The sequence below is a fragment of the Thunnus albacares genome, chromosome 4 (genome assembly GCF_914725855.1).
Source record: "Thunnus albacares chromosome 4, fThuAlb1.1, whole genome shotgun sequence".
NCBI classification, from domain to species: Eukaryota; Metazoa; Chordata; class Actinopteri; order Scombriformes; family Scombridae; genus Thunnus; species Thunnus albacares.
Genome location: NC_058109.1, coordinates 22972434 through 22993260, shown reverse-complemented (window position 1 = coordinate 22993260; position 20827 = coordinate 22972434). Strand labels below are relative to the sequence as shown.

Genomic DNA, 20827 nt, shown 5'->3' with positions numbered 1-20827 from the left:
GCTTGACTAAAAAGATGAATGCCTAGAATTGAGCAATACAACAACCAGCAATAATAGCTCTCATAGCTGTTGCAATTTAAGTTTTATATACCAAACATCTAACATGAGAAAAGTCAAGTTAAATGTAAATATTAACTCACGCCATTGCTGTACAGTATCTTTATGATTTTTAAAGATTTAACTGTAGACAGGACTGTAATGAGAGACAGGAGAGAAAGTCATTTTGACTAAAGTGCAGTCCTCACTCAAGGTGATGCACTGTTAGATAACTATATGCCTGTGTGGGGGTGTGCTCTTTACCCAATACTATCACCGGTTCTTATCTGATAAAACAGAGGTATAAAAGGGGTGTTTGTGTGCAGGGGGAGCCATTCACTCGACTGTGAGTTGTTTATCATCATGAATCCGTCTACAAGTTTGAAGGTGCGTCTGCCAGTGCTAGTGTTAGTGCTGCAGGTCGTCATTCTAGTTCTTTATTCTATGTTTGTCACTTATGATGACAACGCCAACGCTAAACTGCAAAACAATGAGACCAACCCGATGGAGAACTCACTGTATCGCGACTACCCCTACTTTGCCGACGTTCAGGTGATGATCTTCGTTGGCTTCGGCTGCCTGCTGGCCTTCTTCCGATTCTACGGCTTCAGCGGGATGGTCTTCAACTTTCTCACAGCTACATTTGCGATCCAGTGGGCGATCCTAGTCCAAGGTTACTTCCAGTTTTACTATGATGGTAAAATTCACCTGGGAGTGATCAACCTGCTGAATGCAGAGTTCGCCTGTGCCGTGGTGCTCATCTCCTTTGGAGCCGTGATTGGGAAGACCAGTCCTGTGCAGCTCCTAGTGATGGCTTTGCTGGAGATCCCTGTCTTTTCTGTGACAGAGTGGGCTGTGTTGAAATACATTAAGATAAATGATGCAGGTGGTACCATTCTTATTCACCTGTTTGCCTGCTACTTTGGTTTAGGGGTGACATTTGTTCTGTACCGGCCGAGCCTGAATCAGGGACATGCGAAAGAGATCACTAGTTATAATTCTGACATCCTGTGTGTGTTGGGAACCCTGTTCCTATGGGTGTTCTGGCCTTCATTCAACTCTGCTCTTACGTTTAAGGGTGACGATCAACACAGAGCAATCCTCCACACTTTTATAGGTCTGAGCTCATCCACTATCACTGCTTTTGCCCTCTCAGCAGTGTTCAATAAGAGAGGCAAGCTCACAATGGCTGATATTCAGAATGTGACTTTGGCGGGTGGTGTGACTGTCGGGGCTTCAGTGGACATGATGATTTCCCCTGCAGCTGCATACGGTCTGGGCATCATGGGCTGTACTGCCTGTTTCTTTGGCTATAGGTACCTGACCCCCTTTTTAGCACGACGCTTGAGGATCCAAGACCAGTGTGGCATTCACAATCTCCATGGACTCACTGGCCTCATATCATCAACAGCAGGAATCTGTGCTATCCTCCTAGCCACCGAGGAAACCTATGGGCCCAGCATGTACCAGATCTTTGCCCATCGTGCTCCACCTGAGGGAGATCCAAAGCTCCTGGAGCTGCAGCAGCTGATTCCCGGGTTGAAGCCGGGCTTGGGTCGTACCGCGCAGGAGCAAGCTCTCTACCAGCTGGCAGCTATCTTCTGCACCATCGGAGTGTCTGCTGTTGGTGGGGTTCTCACTGGTTTGGTCATGAAGCTGCCCTTCATGGCATCCCCATATGACGAGGACTGCTTTGATGATGAACTTTTCTTCGACATGCCCTCTGACTTTGACAGTGTAGAAGTGCTCAAGAACCCCATAAGCTGTGATGAAAAAGGACAAATCACCTCTATGAACAGCAAGGTCTGAGCCGCCACACCAAGGCAGGCATTTTAAGCATTTCACTGACAATCAATGTTGATGTAAATGTATGTCATCACCTGAGAATTATTGTCATCACAACTATTTCAAAATGTAGATATTTTTCACCTTGGTGTCCAGCAGAGGTGAGATTGATTACTATACCTGTTGAAGGGATAAAATATATTTGGAATCTAAGATGAAGGGTTCTTAAAAATTAATATAAGCTGTTAATACTATTTATATGAATTTTACAGTTGTTGTTTTGTATGTAAAATGGCAAAAGAGAATTAAAAGTGTAAAATATGACACATGATGTATTATATTGTATTTTATGAATTCCATTTGAAATAAACTGATTTTATGAAGATCCTGATGTATCTATTTTACTGCTGCTGATAATGTGTTGTAGCACATTTTCCAGGTAACATATTCAGCTCATGCTCTCACTGGTTGATTTAATAGCATCATTACCTTCATTTCATTTTTCCATTTTATCATACATTTATAATTAATGATTACTCAGTGCTTATTGCATGAGAGTAATCCTCAGTGAAATGGTCATCATGTGCTTTGAGAAGGTATTTAGTGTGCAACTATGTATATTCTCCATTTGCCTCATCTCCTGTGTGTTCCTGTGTATAATTAATTACTGGGCAGGAGTGACTCCAAATAACCTGCAAACTCACAATCAAAACATCAAACACCACATTTTTAATGAAATGACATTTTATTTTTCAATACTTTCAATTGTAAAATCTGAAATTACAGTCTGTAGACTCATGTGTAAATTCAAATAAGTAGCCTTTAAAGGCACACTGTGTTTTATTGTGCAGGCTACTCAACCGATTTTACACATAAACATCACTTTGCTCATCATCAGACGTTTTACTCTATTTTTATGTGGGGTTGTGGACCTTACCTGATGGCGGCCAATGTTAAACATGTCAAATACATAAATTGAGATTTTTTTTATAAATAAGGCAACATCTGATCAATTAACACGTAAACCACACTCACAGTCTGACCGAGTATTTTATAGTATTTGATAGTTTTCAATACCTGGTGCTACAGACACAGTTTTATTGTATTCCATAAATAGCCCCAATAATACAGTATGTCCTGCTCATGCTAGCCAAAGAATGTAAAACATCAAACTTTGCAATATTGTTATCTCAGTTACCAATAAACCCCAGTTTAATTGCAGAGCAAACTCTTCTGCACTCGATTCCATGATTAGAAAGTTTATTGATTTACACTTTAAGGGTATTTTATATTGCAAGCAAAATTATTATCATTTTTCATCTATGTTATTTACTACACTTAATCAATTAATTAGTTTGACAAATTTCTTGTCTATGTCTCACATTCTTAATACAAGCTTTCTATTTTTCTAAAATAAGGAATGTGTTTGAGTCAATAAAATACTTATTATGTGCTGTACAATGCTGATAAATAACAGATAACAGGTGTTGGTTTGGTCAGCCAGGAGAGTGATTGGTATTAGTTACAAAGGTTCCTCTATCAATGCAGTGTCTGTTATTATCTAATAGGGATAAGTGTCTTATGTAATCATGGACAGTAGGAAAGTTTCCATGTTAATTGGAAAGCAGCCTTCAAAGTTTATAACTTGCAGAGTGCTGATACATAAGTTTAGGTTCCTCCTCTGAAAACGTTTACAAATGACAAAGAATGATTTGAGGTGCTAAATAAGCACAAGCATCACATTTTCACGTGCATATAGCACATATATTACATTTTTTCGTCTTTAGTTTCATCATCCTTATCAAGAACAAGACCCCACTGTGACCACTTGATATTTGACCTCTAATAAAAAGCTACAGTGGACTGTATGATCAGTGAAAGTACAATGGCCGATCATGACCTCTGCTGCACAAAGATTTCAGTTCATATTCAGATTATCGGTGTTGGTTTCTTGCCTCTGTTTATCTGAATTGCCCAGCCTTTTCTTTTTAACATTCAATAACTATATTTAAAATAAAAGTAATGGTGATACATATCACTAAAAAGACATGTATGTACAGTAATCAATGTGTTTTTCAGCTTTGTGACATTTTGACATGATACACAAATTTCAGCAGTGGAAGTGTCATCATTAATCAAAATTGTATGATTCTTCTTTGTCAGAGGTCAATTAGTACTCCTTGGCTTTTCAAACTCTAGAGATTCAAGGAGGATTATTGATTACAAATCACTGATGGTGACAGCATCAGATTTTGCATTAATTTCCATACTACTTACAATATTAAAAATAATGATTACAAAAACAAGTGGACAACAGAATGCCCTTGTCTTCCCAGGTGTATTACCTTGTTCTGCTCAAGGACACTTACAACTGTCCTGCAATTAGCCATTAATGATTATAAAAGCATAGTATTTTTCATGCTGATTATTGCTTCCTTAACTGTTATTACTGCCATCATAAATAAGGCTGCACGATAGAAAATACAAAGTACAGACTAGTATGACCTTTCTTCAAAAAAGCCTAATTGAATGTCTGTATAACAATACAGTAGATGTTATGGCTTGAAGCAATGAGTGAGGTGTAGTGAACGTGTAAAACAGACATTTAACATATTTTGCTCTATGTATATAGGACATATACTGTATATACTATAAATGATAAATATATGATAAAGACTAACTTAAAACAGAATGTGTTTTTTACATTCAGTTTAATTCTGAGTTGCCTTTTTGTCTGATCTGATCAAGTGAATCATTGATTTGACAGGTTTAATAAGTGACATTAAGTGGCATTAATTTAATGTTGGGGAGATATACTGGCCATTACAACACCAATGACTTAATCAGTGGGAAATTAGAAATCAGCTAAATTTGACTGGTCAGATACTTATCTATGGATGCTTGAAATGTATTTTAAAGTCCCCCTCCACTCAAAAAGGTGCTTTGCTTATTGTTACCTCACTTGTATGTTTGACTGTCATTGTGCAGAGTTTGACTCTAGAGACATGTTTTCGCATTTATCTGCTGAAGGGGAAAAGCTTATCTGTGGTCTTAACTGAACATACAGTACGACCATGATTAGTGACAACTAGTTCGGAGCCAATCATGGTCCAGTATGCAACTTACAGAAATGTGATGTGGAAACGTGACGCCTCCAGTGAACAAACACTGAGAATTAACTTTACAGTGAAGTAGAAAACATCTTGTGTCCAGCAGTTAAACTTTTGACATGAAAAAAAACAATATTTGCAAATTCCTAAATTCTGCATTTTAAAAATGTTTAACTTGGTACTTGAACTTTTTAGTGAAAAAATTATGTCAGACACAAATTTTTATTGAAAGCAGAGTATTTTAATGTCTTAAAACAAGTTATAATCTTTCATATCATATGCATGTTTAGTATAGTACAAACAATGGGAATTTTTGATAAAATGCTTTGCTCTTACAGAGATATTAGCTGTGTTTGTTTTCATTTAAGTTAAACAAAAAGCAAGATATGTCAAAATAATGCATTGAATCTTCACAAAAATGTACATTCTTTAGTAATACGTGTACCACTCAGTTAGTTTGCATGAGAAGTATGACTTACAGCACATCACTACACTAAAGGGTGGTTATTTTGGATATAATGACAAACAGTGCCATCCTGTGGCAGCCAGTCAAGTTGCAAAAAGGCAATTTTTGGCAGCTCAGCATCAGCAACAGTGCCGTCCTCAGAGATGGTTGGCGTAATCCTCTCTGCTGTCTGCATTGTTGATGGTTTTGGTGCGCTGATTTTGCACAGAAGCATACAGATCAGACATGGTGGAGACGGTGTCTGCATTGCCTTCATCTTCCTTATCTGGCTCCTCTAAATGAACCACATCTGAGTACTGGATCTGTGGAGAGCTGCAGCCAGACTGCAGCCGGGGAGGCTTCAGGGTGAGGTTGGCATAGCAGTCCTGAGTTTTGGACTGGAAGGAGAAACAAAAAATTAAAATGTAATGTCTTTACACAGGGGCAGGTTTATGGTGACAATATCAGCAAAGTTGTCATTTACTCAAGTACTGTACTTGAGTAAATGTTCACAGTTACTTTCCACCACTGATACAATCCAACACAACCATGTCCTGTCCTGACCTTATGAAGGCGAACCAAAAGTTTGTATAAACACATCCTAATGAGACTCTTTCAGTCTGATGGCAGTTAGAGTGAAAGGAATAAGATAAAAATCATTATAAATAACTTTATGCATTCATTTTTTAATACCGTAGAGACCAATAGTTTCATTTTTCTGATTACACATTTATGTTTTCTCATACACTGTTGAGCTCAGCCTTTCCTACAATCCTTGTTTTTTGTTTTCATGTTGCTGCTTCTGTTTCTTTTTTATTTTACTACCACTTTGCTTTATCCTTTATGGCAACATTTTCTGTGAAGGTTAGTGATGCATGTGAATCAATAGCAGATGCACAGCATGATGTGAACCTACGGTAAAGACCTCTGTCTTAGCACAGGGGTGTAAAACATTACCTGTGAGTCAGAATTGACTCTCTGCTCATAAGTCATGGATGACGAGGTGAGTGACGAATGTGGATGCTCAACTTCTGTAAAGCCTGTGGACATAAACATCAAACTGTAAACAGACACAAATGTATAAAGGCAAAGTGAGAGAGAGATACACACACATACAGTTCACCTACTTGTTTGCATGTAGCTTAGGTTTCCATAAATAGGATTTTCTTCCATCTGCCGTGTGCTCCTTAAATTGGACATACAGAGAGGGGAAAACACTTTTTAGTTTTCAGTTTGGCATGCATGGAGTACTAAAATTCTGCTATTTAAGAGGAAATTTAAGAGAATCAGTGAATATATACATACCTTTGTCTGATCCTTGGTCGACATGTCCTTCCTGTTACAGTACACAGAAGAACATGTTTGCCCTCAGATATAGAAAAATAACTTGTTTTCACTGAATTTGTAAAAGAAAATAATTTGATTACCTGAGCAACATTTTGAGACACAGAAAAAAATATTCCAAGACAGTGAGAAGACCAGTATTGCACTGATGACCCCAAATAGTATCTGTAGTTGAAATGACATACATGAAAAGCTCCAGCCTAAAAAGAAAGAAAGAAAGAAAGAAAGAAAGAGAGAGAGAATAATTATATCCCCACCAGATATGTTTTAACACATATAAAACATAAATAATTATTTGTGTCTAATAATCACCTGGTTAGAAATTCTTAAAATTACATCTACTCCTTCAGTCATTGAAAAATCAAGAATCTGTGAATATGTAAAGTTTAACTCTTCCTACATCGCTGTAGTCACCATTCTTAGTCTATGTGTGCTGTAGGTTTGTACTAGACCACGATTGGCTCCCAAACTTATCCATCCATCGATTATCTATCCTGTGCATGATTGTATTCCTACTCACATAAGTGGGAACCAGGTAACATCCTGAACACACACACAAAGCAAATTGAATAGTAGGGAAAAAAATCAAAGTACCCAGCAACCATCACAGACATGGGGACAACGTGCAAACTTCCTGCAGGAACACCCCACTCACTGGCTTTTGCACATCTTAAATGTTTGAAATATACATTTCATACATGCAGAGGCAATTAAAAGTCCATAATAATAATTCATTAAGGACATTATACAGCAAGGACAAAACAACAGGAAAATACATTAATGTAGGAAGAAGGGGATTCATTTGTGTCCACTGTCACCGTCAGTATGCTGTCAGGAATACATACATCACTGGAAAATGTCATTCAATTTTTCTACAACTGCTGCGATTTACTGATGCAATCCTTGACCTCATGATCAGGGCAGGTAAGTTGTGCACTTAACTGGAGAGAGCTGTAGGAAAATTTTTCTTTAGTAATGATTTCAGTGTTTCAAATCTGGGATACAGGTCAGCCGACACTGTTTTTTATTGTTCACAAATTGCTTTGATTGGTTTTGTCTACTGCATTGGTAGCTGCTGCTTGATTCATCACTGAAAGTCAGACAGGGATGGAGGGATCTGGGGTTGTTAAAAGGATAGTTCAACATGGTGAGAAATATGCGATTCACTTTCTTGTCGAGAGTTTAGATGAGAAGTGTGATAACACACTTATGTATGTATATAAATATAAGCTGTATAATATTAGTGTTATAATCAGTGCCAAAATAAACACTTAAGTACTGAACATTTCTCTTTGACATTTTAGGGTTTGGGTTAGATGAATGAATGATGAATTTATGTAGCGAAATAAGTTTCCAAATTGCATGACTGACAGGTATGTAAACTTGTAGTCAGTGGACAGTTTAAATCTCTGCTGAAAAAACCTGTAAAAAAACACAGGTCATAAAATAAATCATGAGCGTACAGCTGTGGTGCTCTTAAGCAAGAGATTTGATCTCCACTTTCTTTGGTAAATCTGCTCAGTAATCAGCAAGAAAATATGCGGTTTTACTGAGATGCTTGCAAGCATGAAATGCAAACTGTGCGATTGCACTGTACACATACATTTTGTTGCAAAAGTACATGCTCAGCAAAACATGTTGAATGTGTTTCCTACCTCAAACAACATTTGCAAATGCACGTCAATCCAATTTACTGCGGAAGATTACTCTAACGTTTCACTGAACCTGGATCATGCTTGAATTAAGTCAAATGTGCAAATCAATACACAATTTCTTTGGCCACACCACTACATCAAATTTCAGACAAATTATGTTTGAAAATCTAGGAAATTTGGTGAATTGTGGTGTTTGTTGTGTGGCCACCCAGTGCTTGTTTTAATAATGGACCCATCAGTACGTCTGGTTTTGTTGAAGTGCTTAAACAGCAGCTCAGAAAGAGGAAACGCACTTAAAATACAAACAGAGCGCGTTATCACTGAATATTATCTGATGCACAGGGCCTCTGTGATGAATATAAATAACATAATATGAATATTATTTTTCATATTGTGTTGATGTGTGAAACACTGCGTGCATGTTACCTCTGGGCAAAGAAATCATCAACCTAATTAACCCACCAAGTAATACTCAAACATGCCTTTAAGTGGTTTACACTGACTCCTTTCATTTAGTTGCATTTTCATCAGAGAGTTTCTGAAGGATATTATTAATTACATCACATTGTTACCGTTATAGCATCAGTTTAGTGTATGGTGCTGGGTAATTTTCAAGATGTCTATGTGTTTGAATTAGAGTAGGGATTTCTAGCACAACTTCATCTACTTCCAAGGTGCATGGAGAAGGAAAGAAGTCTGAAGGGGTCAAGACCCCTGCAACACTTGTATAAAGAACATTTCACTTCAAATGTTTTTCTTTGTGGTGTGTTGTATACTGACCCTGAAGGGGGCAACAAACACGTTGGTCTCATAATAAAGTTGTTCTTTATATTACAAGTGTTGCTTGATTCTTGACCCCCCTAACAGAACATCAACAGCTTCTACAGAGAAGTTAATTTAGATTTAGTTGGACCATAAAAAAAAAAAGAATTAATAAAAGTGCAAAGTGTGCAAATTTCAAACTCAATTATTCAAAGCTTGTACAATGGATTAGTTAGACATGAACCCTTCTTTACTGTAGAATTACACCACTCACTTGGTTACTGTTGGTTTCCGATTTGTCATCACAAAGGAGCCAAGTGCCCTGTTGTGACTCTGAGTTGTCAGAGTTGAAAAAGTAAATGGGCAACTGACTGGTAACCAAAGAACAAAGTGATAGAAGCTATTGTAAATTCTCTTTTATGCAATGAATTTATGTATTTACCTTTTAAAACTGTGTCCTCAAATTTTTCCATTTACATATCTGACACCCCAGTGATAGACCGATCTCCTGGTAGAACATAAGACTCGTCTCTTCAGAAAGAATCCAGACTTCTGCTCAATCTCAACATAGAATGTTCCCTAACTTACTTGTAGTGACCACATATCTACTGTATGTTGTATTCTGTAAGATAAGAGATCAAATAATCCTTTATTAATCCCATAGTGGGGAAATTTGCAGCGTTACAGCAGCAAAGGGGATGACGCAATAGCAAGAAGCATAAGTAAAAAAGCAAAACAGACTCAACAGTTGAAATCACTTGATTGCACATAGGAAATATTGATATTGCACACTTGAGTATACACTGATATTGTACATGAGTGAATTTGTCTTTTTTGTCTTGTTTTGGTGCGTGTGGTCTACTGGGAGCAGCGATGATTGCAAAGTCTGCCAGCAGCAGGAAGGAAGGACCTGCGGTATTTCTCCTTCACACACCACCTAACAAATAACAACTTTTTTCTTCAGTCTAAAGGGTATTATTGATTCCCCTGTATTATTTCATGTAAATCAGGTGTAGAGAACGAGTTCCAAGCTGTTCCACTTGCACCTCTTGCACTTAATATTAAATGTGATTACTGCTAAATGCCTGTGTTGACCTGATGGTGTTGTTCTTAACTGTGAATACTGAACATCTTTGTCACTGACATTTGAGCAGAAAATCTCATAAATGCCTTTTCAATCTCAAATCACATCAAAAATCATCATTTACAGCTCCCATTTACATGACATTTTCTTATTTCAAGACTTACCATTTGTCAATGTCCTATTGCAACAGCCTTCCATGACAATGAAGGTTTGACCGAGGACACTTCTCTCTATCTGTTTCTGTCTCTTTTACTATATCTGCGATAAACACGACGACAGCATCTGTTGTCTTGTTTAGTGTGCAGCTATTCAGGAGGAGCAACTGTTCCTTCAAGGCAGTGTTAGATGTCACAGGATGTGTGCTTTTGCAGAAAACCACAAACTTTTTGACTGAGAATCATGTTAAGATAACACAAATGAGACTGAACCTCTTCTGACAATATTAAGGAACATGGGCACTGAAAAAAGTTTTAATTAAGATAAAACAAATAGTTGTTTCTTAAATTATCAATAAAATCTGTGTGGTTATCTATAAGAGTAATAGTCACACTTGACTGTTATTAGTATCTACTTAATTTGTCATATTTTTTCATATTTTTTTTCTAAGAAAAACAAAATCAACACTTTTGTGCAAATGGGAAACAGGTACATTCATATGTCAATAAAAATGAAGCATGAACTCATTAGCCAAAACTCTTTATACACCAGTCCAGACAGCTGTAAAATTGAGACTAACCAGTAAATATGAAGAAAAATTCCATCATCAGTATAACACCTTCACCTCAGGAGCAAGTGTGTTGATTTTTTTTTTCATAAAACTCATAAAACTGAAGCAAACCTTTTCTCTATAATTGAACTAGCTTGACCAGATTATACTGTTGTTTATGACTGTTTTGCATGCACACTATCCAGGGCCCCTTTTTTACCAAATTTGCAACATGCAAGCTGCAACTTGCAAAATGAGATCATTTCCTCTCGCATTAATTTTGACACACTGAACTAATCAAAAGAAAACACCATATTTACGACCCATGCACAATGATGCAAGAGCAGTGTAGCACATACAAATTCATCAGCAATTTGCAGGTGACAAACATTTATGAAATGGTGCACTGGCATGATTTTGTAAGCAGTACTCGCAAATTGCTTTTGTGAAACAGGCCCTTGGTTTTGATGATATTCAGGACATGATGCTTAATGTTTACATGGACCGTATTAAAACATGGCTTTTACTCAAATTAAATTAATTAACCAGGTTTCTCATCATGTGTTAGTGCAGCCACATGTTTGGCTTTTCCACATCCATGAAATCTCTTTAATTTCTGAGTCCTCTCAATATTTGAGGATGAACTCAGTTTGTTTTCTGGACTGTGCTCTGTTTCCGCTCTGCTGGATTTATCTTCTCCATCTGATCACCAGCCATATATCTGTCACCAGCATTAGAAAATGGGAGCAACAATACAGTCTTCCTTCACATTAGCAGAGTCAAACATTCACTTCCAGTTCACCGTATCAAGTCAAATCAATTTAATATATATTTTTACATGCCACAGTATCCCAGTATTCAAAAACCTGATCATAACTGGGATGCTGGTGCAAATGTAAACACACTCAGAGGTAATCAATGAATGTGGAGTGTAATAAGCCATTGTTCAAATATGCTACACACACTTTCGGCATTCTGTCTGCCAAGTTCAGCAATCATTTGGATTTTCCTGCAGTATTGACCTGCATGATTTCCAATTCTTCTTGTCTTCTAATCCAGGTGCAGAACATTATTATTCATCACTATTTTTCTATAAGGCCACAATACTCACTTTTAGTAAAGGATATTTAAAGATTAGAGTTGTATTTGGTTGTACTGGGCAGTCATTGTGACAACAAAGAGGGACAAAGTTGAAATTGTGTAGTTTGTATAACAACTGACAAAAGATAATACCAGAAAAATGTTTTATCCCTTTAAATAAGATTTTTTTTTTCTTATACATATACACTTTTCTCATATTTGAGATAATTGTGAATTCAGATCTGACGTCTTCCAGCCATTTCTCAAGTCTGTTTTCACACATCCCACACACTGACTCTGGGTGAGTGGTTTCCTGCAAGGAGACAAAGCTATATAGATCAAACCACATCCACCTTTGTATGATGATGGAACAAAAATTATTTAAAGAGATGACTCTTTACAAGTAGGCAGTCAGGATGTGTGAGTTTTTTTAAGGAATATCAAAGGAGACAGTGCACAAAGGACGCAGCAGTCCGATAATTTTATTTAAATGTGGTGAGTTTAGCAGAAGCAGCAGAGAAATTGTACCGTGTGGCACTATTAGTAGTGTTTGGTGCATTCACCAAAAACCATTGTGAAGCTCCACAAACCACTGTGCATTGGTAATGTTCCAGTAAATTTCCCAGCAGCAATCATGGGGTTCAACCATATTCAGCTGATGACTCAAACATTTGTTCAGTTCTGTGCAGCTCCTTGCAATGTTCATCTGACTTTATATACATATATATTATATATTTCCTCTAAATGAGCTACAGCAACATCTTGAGGTCTTTTGCTTTATCAACATCCTTTGCTTTCCTAATTTTCTTATTCATGGTTTCAGCTACTCTCTAAACTCTGATAGAGCAAATCAGAGACTGAACCATTATTTCTGAGGCAGAAAGAAATGGTGTCTATTAATGTTATTAACGTGAGGCTGATGTTGGGTATTTCCTGTTGCAAAATGATCAGTAGTGGAAGAAGTAATCAGATCCTTTGTCACAGTGTAAAGAAAACATTAGAGTAAAGTATTCAACATATTACTTAAGAAAAATAATGAAGTAGGCTACATATTTACAGTACAGTAAATATGTAAATATTTACTCCTGTAGTTGTTGATTTATTTTAATTTACCATCATCGCTGCGTTCTGTGTAAATATAATTTTGATAACAGTCACCATAGAAAAAAATTAATGAAAAATTTATCCAAATGACCCTTTTTCAGATCATTCCCAATGTTTCAAACACTCACACAGTAAAATTATGTTCTGCAAAATGTAGAGTACTGCTCTGACTTGAATAAAAGGCCATCTGACCATGAAAGAGTTATGACATTTACCATTTAAGACATTAATATTAATATTATTGTTGTTGTTATAATTAATTTGTTTTTACTTAACTTTTATTTAACCTGGAAAGCCTCATTGAGATGACACTGACAATTCGTTTCAGCAATGTCCTGGCCCAGAGTGACAATGATCATAATTAAATATTATTAGGCTCTCTTCTTTTCATACAAAAAATTCTTTTAACTTTGTCATTTTTGATGAACACTATATAGTCTGTGTAAAGATCACTGAATGTTATTCACACAACTAATCAAGGCAGACAACAGATAGATTCAGGACATTTATTGGGCTTATAATTCAATTCATTTAATCAAATCATACATAACACAGCCAATATGATTGGTTTATGAAGGCTTATGCACATGTTGATGATGCTGATGAATACACAAAGTTAATACAGACATGGCAAACAAAAAGTCTAGCTGGTCGTAGTCTGACCAGAGGAGAGATGAACCTGAAGAGTCTGGGCGGACTCTGGAGGGACAGAAGTCAGTACGACTGAATGTGACATAATGAACATAAACTGTCTGTTTATGAACCAGCAGCAGTAAAAGTTTCATACCTCACCATGTTACACCGATGCACTGAAGGACTGAAGATGAGACCAGTTCAAGGAGACAGCTCAGACAACAAGGTGCAGAATTTCCACACAAGTCATTCATATAACTCGCACTTCAAATATTACTGAGTGACATTTTAATTTATTCACTGAGTTACATCGTGCACATCTGTGTCTAACGTGCTGTTTATCTGACAAAGTCTGGCGTGGCTTTGTTTATCTGAATCAGTTTATCTGTCTGACAAGATTAGAGACAACAATGCTACAGTGGTTGACTGTCACTCACAAATGCAGGAGAAAGCAGTATGTCCATTTGTTTTTGTTCATTGTTGTTACTACCGATTAATATTACCAATGTTATCGCATTCAGAGATAAAACATTGTCTCGGTTCCACAGCGGAAAAACAGCTGAATTAAATGTCTGGAACAAACTTACTTAAGACCAGCAGATAAATATCAGCTCGAAAAATGAAAAGTCTTGTGAGTTTCGTTCACTACAAACATAAAAAGACACGAATAGCTCAGATTTTGGCTGAGGTTTTCAGTGAAATCAGTTGTAAACGTTGACTTGCTGCTTCTTCACTCTTTACTTCCCGTGGAGTCAACGAGAGGAAATGCGGACAGCGCCATTCTGCTATTGAAATACACACTGTGGTCAGAGGTGGTATTACACCCGAGGGTTTAACTGGATGCTCACGTTGCGCCCCCTCTCCTACAGGCCGCAGCCGGGACCCTTATCCGACAGGCGGGTCTAACCTCCTCTTATCCCGCCCCCTGCTCGACTGCTGTCCTCTCTGCTCCTGAACGCTGATGTGTTACTAAGTTCAGCCTTCAAGTCTGCAAAAATGTTCAATTTCGGATCAAAATTGCTGCTTCTGTTCCTCTTGGCCTTCCCCTGTGGATTGATATCCATCGGTAAGTCACATTTATGCTGCGTTTGACTCGGTTTATCCTTCCGCCTCTACAAAGTTAAAAAGTTAAAAAAGAAGACAGCCTAACATATTGACGTGGCATATAGTCATAGAGCTATACTCAGTCTGTTGTCTGTCTTCACGGCTGCTTTACTAGCATGAATGTAAAAACGTTTTATTCATGATTTATTCATAAATATGGGACAGACTCGATACTCTGAAATGAATGAAAACGATCGTCAATTCCAGCTTCTGCCGCTAAAAAAATAACTTGTAAATTAACGTGAAGTTAAGATTCACTTTTCTGGGGTTCAGAGGGGAGTTTTAGGCCAAACATTATATACATTTTGGATGCAGCAGCACAACAGTTAACGGCTCCCTCTTGCTGGGACACGTCACCATAGATAAGATGGTAACTTGTGTTTCTCTTTGGCCGCTTTTCTTACACACATCAACAGGGGGGATATATTGTTCAGGCTGCAGACTGGCTACAATAAACATTAATCAACAACAACAATGTGTGGAGAAACTTAATCTAACCATTCATTTTAAGCTGAATTTGAATGACTGTGAAAAGTACTAGCAGGTAAATCAATTTAAAGCTTTTGCATGATTAAATTACATCACTCATTGTTTTTTCTCTGCTTTTTGCATTAGTTATTTTCTGAATGATAAGTTACGATTGATGTATAAAACTTCTAACAGAAACAAAAGACATACAGTATACATAAAAAAGTAGGCTAAATCATATTGTTATAACACTTTTTTACTGCTACAGGAGGCTTTCCCCTCAAATAACCACCTAGGGCAGTGTGATATCAAGAAAATAAATACATATTTTTGATTAAATATCTTGATACTGACATATATTGATACGATGTGGAATTATTTAAGGGATGATTATTGGTATTTGTCCAAATATTTACACAAAACAATTTCAAGAAGTAAAATTATTAGTAATCTGGATTTGGTGAACAAATATGGGCATTTATTGTCTGTTTCATTCACTGAGAACAGTCCAAAGATTGTTAGCTGTGAAAATACACTTTAAAAACAGTTTTTAAGACCAGAAAAACACTTTCCATCACCGTCATGATACCCACAATCCTCGATAATCTAATCATATAACACAATATCATGATACAGCTTTCAACCTCTGCTCTCTTGCCTCCTCACAGGCCACGTCTCTGCAGAGCCAGACTCTGCTGAGGACACTGACCCGGATGTTGCAGTAGATGAAGAGGAAGATGAAGAAGAGGTGCTTGTTGAGGAGGATCAGATACAAACCTCGGTATATATATTTTATCATACAGCAGTGCACAAAGCAAAACCATATATTATATACACAGACAGTTAAGTTACAAAGTGATGTTCATCTTCAGGAAGGAGACGACGATGACTCCGAAGCTGCCGATAAACTGATGACTTCTCACCCTGATGCCGACACAACCATCATCTTCATGACAGGAGAAGGTTTGTCTGGCTTCTTTTTGCTTTGTTTTTTCAATCATTGCGCTTTTACAGCATTAATACTCATAACATTTGTTGACGGAAGAAAAAAATGCGTCAAAAATGGAAGCATGAAATTGAATACAAGATCCTGAGCTGCTTCTGTTTTATGGGGTGAAATATGAGAAAACTCTGTGGTTTTGTTGGTGCATCTCAGAACTCATGCATTATTTTTTTTACTATATTTAATATTTATTCACATCCATCATAAATTTAGAGTTCCCTGCCAATGAAATCGTGAGGTTCCTGGTGGGTTTCACCAACAAGGGGAGTCAGGATTTCACCGTTCAGTCGTTGGAGGCGTCCTTCCGTTACCCCCAAGACTTCCAGTTTTACATTCAGAACGTAAGTGGGATCTGAAATAAAACCACCATCAAACATCACTTCACCTTCTCAACTCATCTGTAGCTGGATGCAAAGCAAAGTCATTTAAAAATGCAATAATTTGTTGAATTTGTTGAGTTTATCAAAAATTTCTTCACAAACTGTCTCAAAGTTAATGATGTGGTTGTATAATATTTTTGCTTTAATGTCCCTCTGAATGAAATAGAGGCTTTTAAAATATTAACTTGTGGTATATTCAAACAATTAAGGCCTAATAATGTAATGTTTTGTTACAATTTTATATAATCTCTTAGATTTTTAGCATTGATCTAGACCAGAGTTAGTTTTGCCGCCTGTCCTGCCACCTAACACAAAAAATACAACTGGAGAATATAAACTATGTCCTAGTTTAAGAAGTCTAATTTTAACAATGTATGTGTTTGTGTAGTTCACAGCTTTGCCCCTGAGCACTGTAGTTCAGCCTCAGGCTCAGGCTTCCTTCGAGTACTCTTTCATCCCAGCTCAACCCATGGCTGGTCGTCCCTTCGGTCTTGTTATCCTCCTCAACTATCTTGACACAGAGGTAAGAAAGTTTTTCATTATTTGTGGTTGGTGCTGGTTGTCTGTTCAGGGTGACTTTTTAGAGATAAAATGTAGTGTGATGATGTTAGACGGTAACTGTCAAGATGCACCACGGGAAGGTTTTTCACACCCCACCACAGTTTTGGATGATTCATGAAAATTAATGCATGAAGAGGCCATTTTCAGCAAAGCAGTTGGCCTCCATGTAAGCCTTCACAGCTGTATTTTTTTTTTACATTTTTGTATAATTGGGACTACTACTGGCACCTTCCAGTCATTCTGCCTGCTGAGCTTTGATTGTTGTTTTCATGCTGATAACGAAGGATGTGAAGAATGCTGAGTCCTCTGATTTTGAGGAGCAAAGAAAGTTCTTGAAAGTTTTAAGGACCTGGTTTATGTAAGGTAATTACTTACTGGTTGTTTTCAACTTTTTTTCAGGGCAACGTGTTCCAGACTGCCATTTACAACCAGACTGTCACCATCACTGAGAAAGATGAAGGACTGGATGGAGAAACGTAAGGCTTTCTACTGCTGGGTTTATGTTTTATCCTATCATGTAAATATCTGTTAATGAAAATGTTGCTATTTATATTACTTTACTGCAGTTAGTTTTGAGAGTGCATGCTAAGTGCTAAAGCAGCAAAATGACTAAATCCGAACGCTAACTGTAGGCAGCAGGTGGAAAACATACTTAATGACATGAGTCAAAAAGTAAACCTATTTCTGCATCTCAGCTCTATTTAAATAATGCTTAAATTTCAGTATTTTTCCCACATAATACCAGAATCCAACTCTCTCACAATGCCAGCTTTCCCAAACTATTGTAGCACATGTAAGAGCCTGTAACAGGAGGTGTGAAATTGGCACAAAGAGATTAGTTGTCAGAATTGTGCTGCTGCTTGTGTGAGGCACAGAAACTGTCAACAGCAAATTAGTCCAGCAAGAGAAAGTGTTTTCCACCCAGAAATCTCAAATCAAGGACCAGTTATGTTTCATTAGTCTTTATACTTACAGTTCTTGCTAAAAATGTGCATTTGATGAAATGAGCTATTTGCTTGAATAGGACTGTTTTTGATGGTTTGTTTGTGCTCTAAAATCAATAATGTGCTCACATTATTTAGTAAGTTAAATGCAGAATGTTTTCATACCACTCCCTTAAAACTAGTCAAGTGATTAAAAACTATTCTTGGTTGCTAGAGATATTTAAATAAATTGTAAAGCCAAAAATAAGGAACTGTAGAACTGTTTTAGTGATTTCTATTCACTGATTAAAGAATTGATTTTCTTTTATCTGCAGGATGTTCATGTACGTCTTCCTGGTTGGACTGGTGGTCCTGATGCTCTTTGGAATGTATCAGGTCCTGGATTCAAGGACGGTACGTGTTTACCTTCAATCAGATGTTGTATTTTTAATAATTTTGTTTAGTTATTACCAATGCAAATGTAACAAAATATATTTTACATGTAAAGCCGATAACATTAAAAAGGGATAGATTGAGATTGAGGCAGGATATTGGATTAAACATGAGATGTGTTTAACTTGTGTTTTGCAGAAAAAGAGACTCTCAGTGAAAATAGAGAAGGGCACTGTTGGGGTAAACGATGTGGACATCAGCTGGATCCCTCAGGAGACTCTCAATGTCATGAGTATGTTCATTTTTATCCCCGACTTTCACAAGTAATAACACAGAGAATCCTATATCCTCTTTGCCTCAACATTCTTTTCATTCATTTCTTTTTCCATAATGTGAAAGGTGATCTTTTGCTCATATTACTGTGACACAAACTGTACAAACAGCTGATCGTTACATCCTGTCTTACAGACAAGGCGTCCCCTAAAACATCTCCACGGAAGCGAACCAAGAGGACAGCTGGAGTAGATCAATAAAACTGTCGGTTTCCATCCATCATCATACTGTACGTCAGGCTTTCAAAGCCCATTTCCTCACCACAGTAACACAGTTCCCCATTCACAATGGATCAACATTTCTGGAGTCCAATCTTCAGCCCAAGCAAAGTGTTAAAGATGTTTGTATGGATCTCAGCCTGCTGCTCCGCTCGTATCACTACCATAGAGCATCCTGGACTCTACTGCTCTGATCAGAGGGACCATTTAGACACTAAAATAACTGAATAACTGAGTTCATTTTTAAAGGGATTTTTTTGTCAGTATGTGTGTTTGCGTGTGTGAAAGTTAATTAAAGATAAACCCAAGTGTTTGAAATCAACATGGGAATGTGGTACAAACTGACCCCAAAAAGGAGAAATTAATACATCAGTTCTGCCCATATGAATGCTGTGAAGTCATAATAATTGCATTTGAGATTAAATAACTTTATTTGTTATCTGCATTATTAGGATAAAATGGATTTTAGGACTTCAAAACATTCATATGTCATCTGCTGAATGAGATAAATCCTCCTCCTCCTCTCTGTCATGTAAACACCATTGTGCCTTATCTGTACCGTATGTGAGGGACCATGCAAAGACCTTATGTTACCAAAAAATAGATGAAATCCATTAAAATGTTTCCCACTGATTACAGTATGTTTCTACCATTCAGTGTTCTGAGGTTTCTTAAAGGTTTGGTATCATTGCAGTGGGGCAATGGCAGCTGCAGTCATTAAACAAACATTAAAACAGTGTTCTCTGGAGGTTTCTGCAGGTTAATTAATCTGTTTTTGAGTCTCAGTGGAGCATTTCAGACTCTTTAATGGGTGCAAATGGTGCAGTCTTTGGGATTGTTTGCCATTATTTGTGATAAAACACCTTTTGGAAAAAAAAAATAAAAGGGTGAACAAAGTTTGTGTATGTTGTTAGTTGTTCTCTTGGAAACTTAATCATATTATCTAGTTCTCATCTCGTCATTGTCTCAACAGTTTGTGCTTCATGCAGTGATGTTGTAATTTACTGAACACATTTTCAATAACATGACAACGATGGATGATGCCACTTGAGGAAATTATGTTTTTAGCCACAGATTTTTCAAAACTTTTGTTAACACTTAATTCTACAGGTCTGTAAATCCCTAATAATTTCCAAAGAAAATTTGGGAAGTATTTGACACTTATTGACAGAAATACAACTAAGTAAAAGAGACCGTCTTCAATTGGTACACCTCAATTAATTTATTCCAAATAAATGCTGAGCTAGTGTAACCTAGAGCCTCTCAGTCAGTGCACAGCAGGTCTGCATGCAAAAATGTGCAATTCATCTAAAGGCAAGCATACGATGCAACATAAATGATGAATAAATGTGGGTTTAAATGGAGCAGTTATTAAAAGAAAATTCCTCTGTAAATCGACAACTGCTTTTGTGTGGAGCCTCAAAGCTGATAAAAGCCAGTAAAAGCTTATCAGATGAGGCAAATACAGTATATATATACACGTGAAAACATCAATAAATAATGCAGTTAGTTAGATAATAAAAATGGAGTGTAAAGAGAAATATAGAGCGCTACACTTTTCCAATTTACCTCCAGTCAGTAGATAAATTAAAAATTATTTTTACTCTTCTCTTTACAGTGGGATCCAAAAGTCTAAGACCACTTAGACTTTTGGTTAGGGTCACTTAGACCCTACTGTATCTTTCAGTAGTTCTTCATTT

At 37.0% G+C, this 20827-nt stretch overlaps 3 protein-coding genes and 1 long non-coding RNA gene across 4 annotated transcripts; 2 read left to right on the top strand and 2 right to left on the bottom strand.

Annotated features, from left to right (window-relative positions):
- On the top strand, positions 1-2135 carry rh50 (Rh50-like protein). The gene has a single exon (XM_044349613.1). The coding sequence runs from the start codon at positions 400-402 to the stop codon at positions 1843-1845; it is 1446 nt and encodes a 481-aa protein (XP_044205548.1). The 5' UTR covers positions 1-399; the 3' UTR covers positions 1846-2135.
- Positions 2136-5150: 3015 nt separating this feature from the next.
- Positions 5151-10553, bottom strand: LOC122980002 (signaling threshold-regulating transmembrane adapter 1-like). Its single transcript, XM_044347669.1, has 6 exons — positions 10386-10553; positions 6804-6920; positions 6682-6712; positions 6504-6562; positions 6334-6416; positions 5151-5774 (listed from the first exon to the last, which is right to left on the bottom strand). The coding sequence occupies exons 1-6, from the start codon at positions 10417-10419 to the stop codon at positions 5535-5537; spliced, it is 564 nt and encodes a 187-aa protein (XP_044203604.1). The 5' UTR covers positions 10420-10553; the 3' UTR covers positions 5151-5534.
- A 3048-nt stretch (positions 10554-13601) lies between these two features.
- LOC122981298 lies at positions 13602-14568 on the bottom strand. The gene is made up of 2 exons (XR_006403207.1): positions 13899-14568; positions 13602-13810 (listed from the first exon to the last, which is right to left on the bottom strand). It is a non-coding gene; the product is annotated as an uncharacterized LOC122981298 (long non-coding RNA).
- An 82-nt stretch (positions 14569-14650) lies between these two features.
- LOC122981297 (translocon-associated protein subunit alpha-like) lies at positions 14651-20023 on the top strand. Its single transcript, XM_044349954.1, has 9 exons — positions 14651-14810; positions 15985-16097; positions 16189-16279; positions 16533-16660; positions 17088-17222; positions 17660-17736; positions 18519-18597; positions 18775-18868; positions 19045-20023. The coding sequence occupies exons 1-9, from the start codon at positions 14741-14743 to the stop codon at positions 19107-19109; spliced, it is 852 nt and encodes a 283-aa protein (XP_044205889.1). The 5' UTR covers positions 14651-14740; the 3' UTR covers positions 19110-20023.
- Positions 20024-20827: the final 804 nt, after the last annotated feature.